Source organism: Carex rostrata, chromosome 23 (genome assembly GCF_964058835.1).
Source record: "Carex rostrata chromosome 23, lpCarRost1.2, whole genome shotgun sequence".
Lineage (NCBI taxonomy): Eukaryota > Viridiplantae > Streptophyta > Magnoliopsida > Poales > Cyperaceae > Carex > Carex rostrata.
Genome location: NC_135940.1, coordinates 286001 through 298597, shown reverse-complemented (window position 1 = coordinate 298597; position 12597 = coordinate 286001). Strand labels below are relative to the sequence as shown.

The following is a 12597-nucleotide window of genomic DNA, read 5'->3' as shown; positions in this document are numbered from 1 at the left end:
TTTTGCAACTTACAAGCATTTGACTTATGGTTCTTCTTGTTTGAGTCAAATCCTAAACACATATTTGACTGATGGATGTTCACGTTTCATATATTGTTGTATTTCAGATAGCTGAAAGGAACAAAACTTTGCAACTTAATATATCGGCACACACACAGTTGAGAATGCTTCATCATTAAATGTAAATGGAATAAAGAACTAAAAAATAAGAAAATTAGAAAGCAAGGAAATGCATAGCATAACCACACATTATGACTTTACTATTCTACATCAGAACAGTTGTTCTTCAGGTTCACCACAGTTTCTTTCCTTTCAACCATCTTTTACTTTCCATCCAGACAGTTTTAAAAAAGAAACTCACTAACACTTTCTACACCTGAAATATCATAACTTCCATCAATCTCAACAAAAAATCAAGCAGGAGATATCTCAAAAAAAAATAAAAAAAAATCACCAATTACACCCAGAAAAACAAGCAGGATATATCTCTGCTCTTGAGGCTTTTGTCGGGATGAATTTTCTGTTGTGAAATAGTCATCCTTTGCGTTAAATTTCTGTGACATTCAAGGATTAATTTCACTAGACCCATCAGAAGAGCCGTTTAATCTCCCCTCTGTTCGCAGGTTCCACTTATTTAACCGCTCCTTAGCAATTGTGACCTGTTGATCACCACAAATTAAACATCATCTATACTGTATTTTTTTTAAGGGGAAAAAAAGTTCGAAGGAAGACATGTGATAACTTGTCTAGTATTCTGCGCTAGTAAAATATCAAGTGAATTAGCGTTCTTAAACTCAAAACCATTATACATCTGGTCTGGTATCAAGGTACCAATCTACATTTCTTTTCAGCTCAACGTCTAAATTTTCCCTCTAATGCTAAGATACCCATCAAACCTTGTTGGGCGTACCAATGTAGAAGTAATAATGTCCAATAGCATGTTGGGCAAATTTTGAATTTTAGTTTGTCTAAATCCTCCCTGCTTTTGTAATATATTGAGCATTGCTAAAAGGAAATTTGTCTGTGTACCTGTTTATTCCAGTCTGTTCTTGTAGTTATTACCAATAACACAATAGTTTGAACAAGTGTTCCAAGCAACATGCCTACCCAAATACCCTGCAAGCATGAATAAAGAATGCATAAGAATATGATCATAAACCACCATTTCAAAGAAAACTCACCTCTATGCTGAAATTGCAAACACATCTAGAATATTGTCGAAAAAGGTTGAAGCTGATGATTAGGGTTAATGTCACTGTAAACTATGTTATTTTCAGCTTAAAGCTACTGTTAAAGAGCATACCTGCACAATCTTTTCCTTAAAAAATGGACAGAGATCCCATTAGGTTTGATTTAATGTTTCATTATGATTCAAAGATATCTCACCAAAAATAACTGATTTCAAGTTAAGAGTTGACTCTGATTTTAGTCCATTTTAGAATGGAGAATAATAGTTGGCAGAAGCACTATGTAATAAGGAGCAAAATGGGGTTTTTGAAATTTCGACGACCAGCATACTGTTTGGACAACTTGTAGAATGTGCAACTGTAAGTCTACAAACAAACTTTTCTTTTTGATGAAATAACTTACCTCCACACGATATTTGAATCCATAACCAAGGAGTGCCCCAAGGGGAATGCCAACTAAGTAGTAGCATGCTATGTTGACATATGCCACCACACTCTGCCATCCGGCACCAACAGCAACTCCTAAAGTGCAAAAGTTCACATAAATTTAGAATAATACTTCTGCCACAAGTCAAATAATTATATTACGAAATTTCCAAATCAACAGATCACTGGGAATCTGTGTTCCTAAAAATTAATATTCTCCAATTGATGCCAAGTTATTCAATGGAATGTTTCTATTTTTTTTTTTTGTCTTTATAAATTTTTTTTTTACTTTTTAAATGATGTATTATTACTGGATTGCTGTGTGCAAGTACATATATTCTTACTTCTTTAGTAAATAGCATCCCGTGTTTTTTGTCCCTACCTATCAAGCATAAGCCATTTCACGAACAATCATATAAGTCCACCTGGTTTAATTTGGTTCAATTTGATACTCTAAGAGTGAATTGGCTTTCCTTGTACTGACCTAACAATCTTGTGTCAATTGAAAACTAGGAAACATATTGCGTGATATTGCAGATGCAAGATATCAACGAGGTTTTTTTTTTTTTTTTATTTTGCCAAAGACTATTCTAGTAAGCAAAATTGGTTATCACTTTAGTAACACAAACCTGACAGCACTGGTTGCACACTATTGAGCAAAATTGAGAAGGCAAGAAGGGGTGAGAGATGTGCAACAGCGTTTGCTACATTGATATCCTCTGTGAATATGTAAGCAAGCTTTCCTCTAAATAGCAAGAACATTACAAAAAGAATGGAGCCGATTGTGAAAGAATTAAGCACCACATTCTTAATAGCAAATTTGGCCCTCCTCGCACTCCCTGCGCCGAGTTCATTTGACACGCGTACCCTATAATCAGAAAAAGGATGGATAATAAGTATGACATAGCAAGACAATATTTATGACATCATCTTTCAATTTAGTTCAGAGAAATGAATTTTGCTGCAAGGGAAAACACCAAAGTGTGCAACATATGCAATCATTCAGAGAAATGGATACATTACATCAGAATTCTATTATTCACTTTTTGGTCTAAAAAATATTTCCAATCCTTGATAGCCTTTTCTTTTACTCTGTGGACAGGTGGAGTTGTGAACTAAAAAAATATATATTATGCTACATGCTGATTTGAAAATAGTCCAAACTTTTGCTATGGAATAAAAGTCTTTTTGGGTTTTGATATTGCAAACAGCAAGCAAGCTATCATTGAACTGGGTATTTAAGTCCCAGATAATTTTACAGATGCAGATCTGTTATACTGGTATTTCTAACAGCAACTAACAAGAAGGTCAATTAACAAATTTAGTTCTAGAAGAAAAAGGAGCAATAGAGTAAAAAATGTACCCGGCGGCTGCCAAGAAGCCAACAGAGATCATCATCTCCCACCCATTAATGTTCAGGCTACATCACAAAAAAACATACAAATCCAATTCAGATGAAGTATTGAATATAGATCCTTAAAACTAGATAATCATTATTTAATAAAGTACATAAGAATTGAATATATTTTATACCAGATTGAAAGAGCATCTATGGCAACCTCAGCGTTCTTCATGTACCCAGTGAGAAGAACCAAGATGGTGTTGTACCAGAGCTCCAAACTACAAGGAGAAAACCAGAACCAACCAATTTATCAGGGCTAAGGATCCACATTCTTTGTAACAACTAATGAAAGCAAAATTCTATTATGTACAGTTTTAAAAATTACGCAATGATGTTAACTAACCAATTGGTCAAGAAGACAGGAATTTTGTTTATTTATTTTCCTTGAATAGACGGCCTCAATTATTTTAAACTTTTATTAAGTAAAGCGCAGTACCATAGCATCACCCCAGAAGAAAGCGAAAGCTTCACAATTGCCGTGAGATCAGAGAATGCTAACCATGAAAACCCGGTCCATGTTTCAGGGCACCCACCACAAAACACATATGCCAACTGTCCAAAAACCGGGATCCACATGGCTAGAATCATGGACCCCATGACCCCTGCCACTCCTAAGTTGAGCTTAATTGTCATGAACCATGACAAAAACAAATGCAACCCAAGATTCAACATGGCAAGATATGTTATGATCATGTTTCTACTTTGTGCCTGGAGGTACATTTGAAGAGTGAAGGTGTAAGCATAAGAGAATACGACTGGGATGAACCAGCGGGATATGACACCAGCTATTTTGGCAATCTCAGCATCCTGGCCGAGAAATATGAGAAGTGGGGTCGTGAAGATGTAGATAGGAAGGATGCATATAGCAGCTATTGTAAGGATGATCCAGGAGCGCTGGAGATAGATTCCTAGCATGTGGTATTGCTTTGCACCATATGATTGGCCACACAAGGTCTCCAGTGCACTAGCCATTCCAAGCTGAAAAAAAAAAAAAAATGATTGTTAGAAGCTGTTTAGTTAGGTGGAGAATACAATTACCATGGAGTTTTGTGAGTACAGGAAAAAGTTGAGCAAAAGGAGAAACTAAAGACAAATAAATACTGGTTACAATTCCTAAGAAATGGGGAAATACTGATAACAATTCCTAAGAAACTAAAGACAAATAAATAGGAGGAAATTCCATGTAAATAAATCTAGAGCAATTTCGATGAAACAAAAGACACACAAAGGGGCGTTACAGAGCCACATAACCAATACCAATGCATTTTACTAATGAATACTTGCTCTTATTTGGTTCATGTTCAGCAAAATAAATTTAAGCAGAAATACCCATGAGATCTCTTAGTAAAGAGAACACAATGGGGAACACATTTCTATCAAATATTTTCCATCAGCTTTTGTGACTGGCAACGTTTTCTTGTTTTTCCAAAAGACGATCTTGTTTCTTAATTATTTTTTATTATATTTATTTAGTATTTACGTAATGTAGTTGTTACTTGTTATTTAAGTGTGTTAAAAATGCTGTTACCAAATGATTTTACTTTAAAAAAGGTTCATGTAGTAAATCAATAACATTAATGTACAAATGACAACATCTCAACTTGCTATTTGTTGATCTTCTTGTTGAGATTTCGTGCACGAGAAAAATTAAGGTGTGCAAAAAGTGTTAAACTAATAAATAAAATAATATGTTAGTTAGCAAACTTTCAGCATCAGCCATAGCCACCCAATAAACCACTATGACGCTGCAAAGAGCCTAGAAATAAGAAGAAAATTAATGTTCGTCTGACTAAATAGAAGCGAAGATGATAACAAATACAACTGAAAATGATGTTCCATTGGTCGTATTCTTTAAAAAATTAAGAAAACAGCCAGAAAAAAAAACAAAAATGGAAATTAAGAAAATCTGAAAATGACGTACACTAATTTTTGGGCCAGGAAATGAAATCTAGAAAAGATATACATTACATCAGACCAGGTTCAATGTGAGCAATTTGTATACAATTGCTGATGGATCTCAGGATGTGATCTGAAGTAAGGTTAAAATAACCAAAGATTCCACTTATTATGTTACTAAAGCCAAATTGCGGAAAGAGGTTAACGATACTTTACTAATAATTTGGCTCATGGTACCTAACTAATCCATATCATAAAGCTGGAAACGTTTGATAAAAAAAATTGTGCTGGATAAGGGCATTAAATAAACAAAATACCCATCGTCATGATTGTCATTCATTGGTTAAAATATCCTAATATTTAATGACCGTCACAATTGTAAAAGGCAGGCTATGAATTATTTGTTTTAAGAAGGTGAAGTCTCTTTCATAATGTTAATATAAAGTTGATTCTAGTGGATTACAAAGGTCATGCGGTTTTGAAGGTAGGCACATGACCAACCACCTATTCTAGTTGTATTAATCAAGTGATTTCGGAAGATTATGTAATGAGTGCTCCGCTTTCAAAAGCTAACAAAATTCCTTCAAGTCCTTTCACTAAACAATATGTTTGTTTGATTGATTATCTGAAACATAGGAAAAACACTTTATCTCTAAATTTATTCACTTCAGATAATCATGATAGTCTCCTCCCTCAAACTTCTATCAATCAAACATTACTAAAATTTTCAGAAAAATCTACTAGTTGCCTTCATAAGCTAACAAAATTCCTTCAAGCCCTTTCACTAAATAATATGTTTGTTTGATTGATTATCTGAAAATAAGAAAACACCTTATTCCCTAAAAAATAATTAATTTCAGAAAATCATGATAGTCTCCTCCCTCAAACTTCTATCAATCAAACATTACTAAAATTTTCAGAAAAATCAACTTAGTTGCCTTGACATCATATTGAAAAAAAAAATATATATATATATATATGATTTTATCTACCATGTTGCATTTTTTACTTTATCTGCACTAAAAAAAAACTTCTATTTTTAAAACTCTCCAGATTCAAATTTAATTTCCATTGTGTTTTTTTTTTCTTTTTTTTGCTTTTAGTTTTAAAAATTTCCCAATTGATACAGGAACTATTGTTGACTTATTGCGCAACTCGAGCCAAGACCCTGGTAGAAGTAAATTATTCGCATCCAACGAGTAAAGAAGTAAATTATTCGCATTCAGCGAGTACAAAGTAAATTACTCGCATCCAATGAGTAAAAAAAGCAAAATTTTCGTATCCAATGAAAGATTGGGTGTAAATGCACTAGAATCGACCAGTATCCATAACTTCACTTGGTGGGTGTATGTTATGTTTCCTATTTGATCGGATCTGTAACGGAACGGTGCCCGCCTCTAGGCCTGACTGAGAGATCAGAGCAGAGTGTCCAAGAAAATGAAAATAGAAGAAGGTTGGAAAAATGCAAAAAGGAGATCCCAAGTCAAAGTTTAGAAAAATAAATTCCATGTTTGGAAGCGAACATGCTAACCAGTAGCCACCAGTTCCGAAATCAGTATCGAGTATCGACTATATATGTCCCATTTTTATTTAAGAGATCGAGTTTGTAGGAGAAAGAGGTATAAAATGGACGCGTCCATTTAAAAAAAACGGAGAGAACAGTCCGTTGATTAAGGCAGACAAGTGGGTCCAGCTCACGGGAGGAACTGAAAAGCTAATTAAAAAAAAAAAGCACAGATCAGGACCCTACGGGCTACGGAGAGAAAAACAGGTGCGTCCAAAATCTACAGAAAATTCGCGAAAAGGAAAGGGCTTTTATTTCACATGCCATAGGGGAATATATAAAAAAAAAAAATCACGTGCCTGCTACTGGGAACGCGGCCGTATATTTATTGGCCGGTCCCGCTAGCTGTTCCTGATCTCGATGGGCAGTTTGGCCCTTCTTCCCTAGTCTTTACTATGTCGGTGTCAGTGTCTCCACTACAAAGCTAAATATACTAAAAAAAAAACTAAAAAGAAAACAAAGCTAATTTGTCCTGATTACCGGTCCCACTTGTAAAACCTGTCATTAAAACGCTCGTTACTTAATTTAAAGCCCCTGGAAATTCTGCATAGGTTGAATTGCACGCACCCACAAGGCCACAACGATAAAAGCTACAATTATGCAAAGTTGATTTGAAGGGGCACGGAGAACAACAAACTTTCAAATACTCTCTATAGGCTGGGCAGAGCAAATGCCGCTTTTAGTCAAATATTTGTGTTTACCTAATTTTACTAGACAGAGATAGAAATAAGCTATTTTCCAAATTATAAAATTTATTGTGCAGCAAATCAGCAACGGGAGCTTCCAACCTGGGGCAACAATTTGGAATCCATATCACCCCAGGCACCTGAGATGCAAGTGGTGAATTTGAACCGTTCATTTCACTTGACATGAATCTCAAAGCAGACCTCCTACAACCTCAACCACCACCGATTGAGTTTGATCTGAATGAGATTAATCTGGACCGTTCATTTTTTTTTTCAATTGCACCTCATTTACCTGGGGGACATGGAGAATCTTTGCTCTCAATCTCTCTATATATACGCGAGTTCAAATGAAAAAGATTATATGGGTAGCTGACAAGCTGCATAATTGATTTATTATCACAGCAAACAATTCTTTCTTTTTATTCAAAAAATTAAATTAAAAAAATAAAAGATTACTTGTTGCTAGAGAGTAGAGACAGATTCGGTGAAGAAATAAATTAAATTATTGGCAGTGAGAGATGGCATAACTTCAATTCTCGAGTTACTTGTTTTTTTCAAACACAGTCAATGAAAAAATAGATAGGGGACCATTTCAACTTCCTTGTTTACTAAATTAATTGGTGAAATGAGGATAATATATTTTGTTTTCACCGATTTTAATAGATTTTTAAAACAAACTGGTGAAACTATATAGGACGATATAATTTCGATTTTTTTTTACAACGTTAACAAACTTCTTTTACTAGAATTCTTTCTCTAACTTCCAATTTCCTCAATCAATATAACTGGATTTTAAATTTAAAATAAAATCATCAAATTGCAGCGCGACCAGCATACTAAAATTAATAGACCTGACTAAATATATGACTCGTTGAAATACTTTCCTTGATATATCCGACAACCGAACATGACTGGGATATGCTAAAATTAAAAACTAAAAGGAAACTAATCTAAGCCCGTTGTGGTTGAACTAAATTGATTCAAACTTTGAACAATAAAGCAGACAATAGGTATTTCAGTGTAAATTATCTAAACCTGAATAATCTGTAATATAAAAAAAATCATGATTTATAAAACCATATGATAACTAAACCAATAGAGGCAAAAACTCTGGACAGAGATATCTCTCAGGACCTTGATGTAATCATATGATTTCAGTAATATGACGGGTAATTTACTTAATGAATCTAACTGAATCTGATCCAAGCACATTGGAACCTGTTCAAATTGCATCTGAAATCTTTAGCTAAAATTCAAAACTCCAACAATCCGGATCATATAATTATTATAAATAAATAAAAAAGGCGTACCGAATTGGAAATATATTAAGCCCGGTGCCTATTTGAACTTAAAAAGTGATCCAAATTCGAGAGATCGTCCTCGTAGAATGGTGACCTTTTTTTAAAAAATATTTTCAAGGTCAAAAGAGATACAATCTTAAATTTCAATTTGTCACAACCAACCACAAAATGGAATCCTGTATCACCAATGACAACTGCAACAACTATTTAATAATTTAATACGGGTTGATAACTGTGGTATTTGATGACTCCTCGGATCAAGCGCTTGACTGAGCACGTGGGAGATTCTCGTCCACATAAAATCTAATTGCATTAGGCAATTTACTTAATAAATATATAGAAATTTAAATATGCCCCTAATTCTAAGAAAATTAATATTTTTAAACTTTTTACCCAAAAAAGACAGTGACGTTGAAAAAAATCACAAGTACGTATGCAAAACGAGTTTAAAACTTTAAATGATTGTTGAAAGAGGAGGATTTAAATGTATTCATTTTTTTGTTTTTTCATCATGCTTCTATTTTTAAAATTTTAAACTTAAAAAAGTCAAAATAAAACAGTTAGACATGATCTACATCATTTTATTTATGTACGTATAGAAAATTATGACATTTCAATTTTATTTTGATTGTCATCAAGAGCTTGTAAAAAATACACTAATATGAATGATTTCTAGATCTTAATTTTTGAACTTATTAATTCACATAAAAATAAAATTGAAATGTGATAATTTTTTATAAACACATAGAGAAAATAACATAGATCACATTTAACAATTTTATCTTGATTTTTAAGTTTTAAATTTTGAGTTATTAAAATTTTAAAATATAGAGGCATGGTGAAGACACAAAAAATAGAGGCATTTGAACCCTCCTCTTATTGAAAATATTGTTCAACCAAAAAAAGATTTTTTTTTCTGACAAATAAAAAGCAGAGAAAATAAGTAAATCCTCATGTATTTTTCCGCTTTGACTTTATGTTCAGCAATACACTCACGGTATGACCACGTAGGCATGGAAATAAATATGCAACCGTTGGATTTCGTTCAGATTCGTGCATGAAAAATTCACTTCATTAAGATTCGGGTATGAAAAGATTTGAACGGTTGAGATCGGAATAACAGGTTCCATGAATAATAAGAAGGATCAATGGAGTTAATTAACCTCCATTTATTATTATTATTATTATTATTATTTATACATAATTTTGAATAAAATGTCACATTACGGTAAAATTAATCTCTATTATCTACACAAAAATATTTTTATATGATTGATTCCATATATTTTTAACCCATAGTTCGAAATTCTAGCTCAGATAGATTCAAGGATAATGGTAACCAGAACAAAAAGACGAACTCAAGTCGGCAGATAAAGACGAACTACTTTTAGAAACCTTTGTAAGTTTGTTTTTTTGACTCTAATAATTTTATCTAATAAAGTATCGGAAGAACTCGCTGGAGATCGGGCGTAGAAAGATCTGTACACAAAATAATTTTTAACAACTGTTTTATTTTCAATTTTTTATTTTCTTCCTAGGAGGACTGTATCCTTTTTAAGGAGCACCGATGGCGTATCTTCGGTCAACTTCCATGCAAAAGCAATAAAGTATTACATATAACATAGAAAATCCAGCGGAAAAGGCAAAAATGCAATGAAACCTCAGCGTTCTAACTTGTAAGAACACTTTTTCAACCTGACTGATGTCAGCCCACTGCAAACTGGACCCACGCGTCAGATTCACTCTGAAAAGGGCCCCACTTAAGCAACTGAAATTAACTCTGAAAAGGAAGAAAAATACGTACCAGGACGCCATTGGCGAAGCGCATGAGCACAGTAGAGACGAGCGCATAGGCGGCGAGCTCAGTGGATCCGATGTGGCCGATGAAGGCCTGGCTGATCACAGTCACGCCGAATGTCGAGAAACGAGTGAAGATCGAGGGGCCCGCCACAATCCACAGCTTCTTGTTCTCTTCTAGTATTTTCCTCCGCAGGCTCAGTGTCTCTCCTTCTTCCTTCTCACCTGATCTATCCACATCCTTCGCCACCAGCAATGGCGTCTCAGCTCCATTCTCCTCCAACAGCTTGGTCGTCAGCTGATCTCTCTCCTCGGTGCCACCCTCCATTGTTGATCTCTCTCTCTCTCTCTCTCTACTTCTCTCTTCTCTCCCTTGATTCGTATCGGCTCTGATTAGAGATTGATCTGGTGATCTGAGTAAACCTAGAAGCTTCGCTCTCTTTCTCTCGCCGTCTGCGAAAGTTCAGAGGTCCGATGGAATGGGAGACCTGGAAGGGGAAGTCGTGGATTTTGTAGAGAGGGTAATGATCAGATATGACGGGAATACCCCCCATTGGTCCTTTAATAGAGGAAGCAACAAAGGGTAAAATGGTAATGATAATGGGGCGGGGGTAGTTTAGAAATTTTATGTTGGTCTTTATACCCAACAACGTGTCGCAACTTGCTATTGCAACTTGTGGGATAAATTCTGTACGGAGTGAATTAAAAGGCCACTTATCAAAGAACGGAGTCACAGAGATGTGACTCTAATTAAAAGAACAATGATTTGACTCTTAATTAATTCAAATGATGGATTAATTAACTATTTCAAATTAGTAAATCCTTGTACTCAATTATTAACTATATTTATTAGTCCCTATTTTGTAGCTATCAAGTTCAAGTATCAACTACGCTCACAAATCTTGCACTATAATTGTCAAGCACCGGTAAATAGCAAGAAACAAGGATTTATTATTTTATTTGATGAGAGTAGACTACGTGGAGAATGGAGGAGAGGGAAGAGAGAAATATTGAAAGGTCGAGCGAGGGGCACGCGCGAGGCGTTACCTGTGGCCACAGCGTGGGGATGAATCCTTTGAAGTTTGAAGGGTTGGTTTGAATGGTATATTTGGATGCACAAGGTGTACGGTTGCTTTATAATTTAAAGCTGAGTGGGACTAGGATCACTAGGTTAGGTAGTAAATAGTAACAATTGGTGCCCTTAATTAATTCTACTGATACCGCCATCTAGGGGTGAAAACGGATCGAATACGGATCGGATAGTGATAAAACCATATTCATATTCGTTTTTATTTTCTGGATACGGATATTAATCGGATACGAATACAAATTGAATATTAATCGAATACAAATACAAATACGGATATAAATCGAATTTCTAATTCTGATATATATATTACAACAAGATTGTATAACATCAGTGGAGTGAATTAAAATTTTTAATTGTAAAACAACAAGTATTCACATTTGAAATCAGAACAAAACTAATTACCTAATGTGTTATTTAATAAAAATAAAATGACTCATCATAAACAATCAATTACATCAAAACTAAATTAATTAAATGAGAAAATAATTAAAAAAATAATTATTAGTATTTTTGAAAATTTATTATGGATTTTTAAACCTAAGATTTAACTTAATGAGAGAAATAAAAATTCAAGATGTTGTTTGAATGATGATGGGGTCTCATGGCAGGACTTCTCACTCACGAATGGCCACACAGATCCCACCTCTTAATTCTCCTCTCTATATTTCTATTACAGGCGGACCCCACCTGTATCCGAAAAATTCAAAAATCCGGATATCCGAAAAATTATATGATTATCTGAAAAATATATCTGAAAAATGAAAAATTCGGATATCCGAAAAATCAACGTATCCGGATTCGGATAATTATCCGAATCCGTATCTGTATTTGCTTCCAAAATTAAAACTGAATTCGTATCCGTATCCGGATAAATCGTATCTGTATTTGCTTCCTCTCCTCTCCGCCATTCCTCTCCTGTGAGCCCTTCCTCAATTCTGGAATGTAAATTGCATGAAGGATTCGGTCATGACTCATGAAGGATTCTGTCATGACTCATGGAGGAGGCGATACTTCATTTCTATATTAATAGTTGAGACCGATTCAGTCATGACTCATGGAGGAGGCGATACTTCATTTCTATATTAATGGTTGGGTCTCAAGTGAAAGTATAATATTTGATGATTGATATCAGGCCTATTCTCGTGACTCATTTGAATTTAATTGTATTGCTTGATTCATGAACTATAGGTAATGACCAGTGATAGTTGTTCATTCCTTTTTGTTTCTGTGATTGAATCATCTTATGCC

The 12597-nt window shown here is 34.4% G+C and overlaps 1 protein-coding gene across 1 annotated transcript; it reads right to left on the bottom strand.

Annotated features, from left to right (window-relative positions):
• Window positions 1–236: 236 nt before the first annotated feature.
• On the bottom strand, window positions 237–10780 carry LOC144574574 (protein DETOXIFICATION 21-like). The gene is made up of 8 exons (XM_078324558.1): window positions 10267–10780; window positions 3452–3993; window positions 3147–3233; window positions 2977–3033; window positions 2243–2481; window positions 1591–1709; window positions 1030–1116; window positions 237–659 (listed from the first exon to the last, which is right to left on the bottom strand). The coding sequence occupies exons 1-8, from the start codon at window positions 10585–10587 to the stop codon at window positions 564–566; spliced, it is 1548 nt and encodes a 515-aa protein (XP_078180684.1). The 5' UTR covers window positions 10588–10780; the 3' UTR covers window positions 237–563.
• Between the last annotated feature and the right edge of the window lie 1817 nt (window positions 10781–12597).

What these genes read in the sequence shown, in the direction of transcription:
- LOC144574574 (XM_078324558.1), bottom strand. Translation starts at nt 10,587, where the DNA reads ATGGAGGGTGGCACCGAGGAGAGAGATCAGCTGACGACCAAGCTGTTG. An exon ending in GCTTCGCCAATGGCGTCCTG is followed by an intron (nt 3,994 to 10,266) that starts GTACGTATTTTT and finishes TTTTTTTTTCAG; the next exon opens with CTTGGAATGGCTAGTGCACT. An exon ending in ATAGATGCTCTTTCAATCTG is followed by an intron (nt 3,034 to 3,146) that starts GTATAAAATATA and finishes TTTGTGATGTAG; the next exon opens with CCTGAACATTAATGGGTGGG.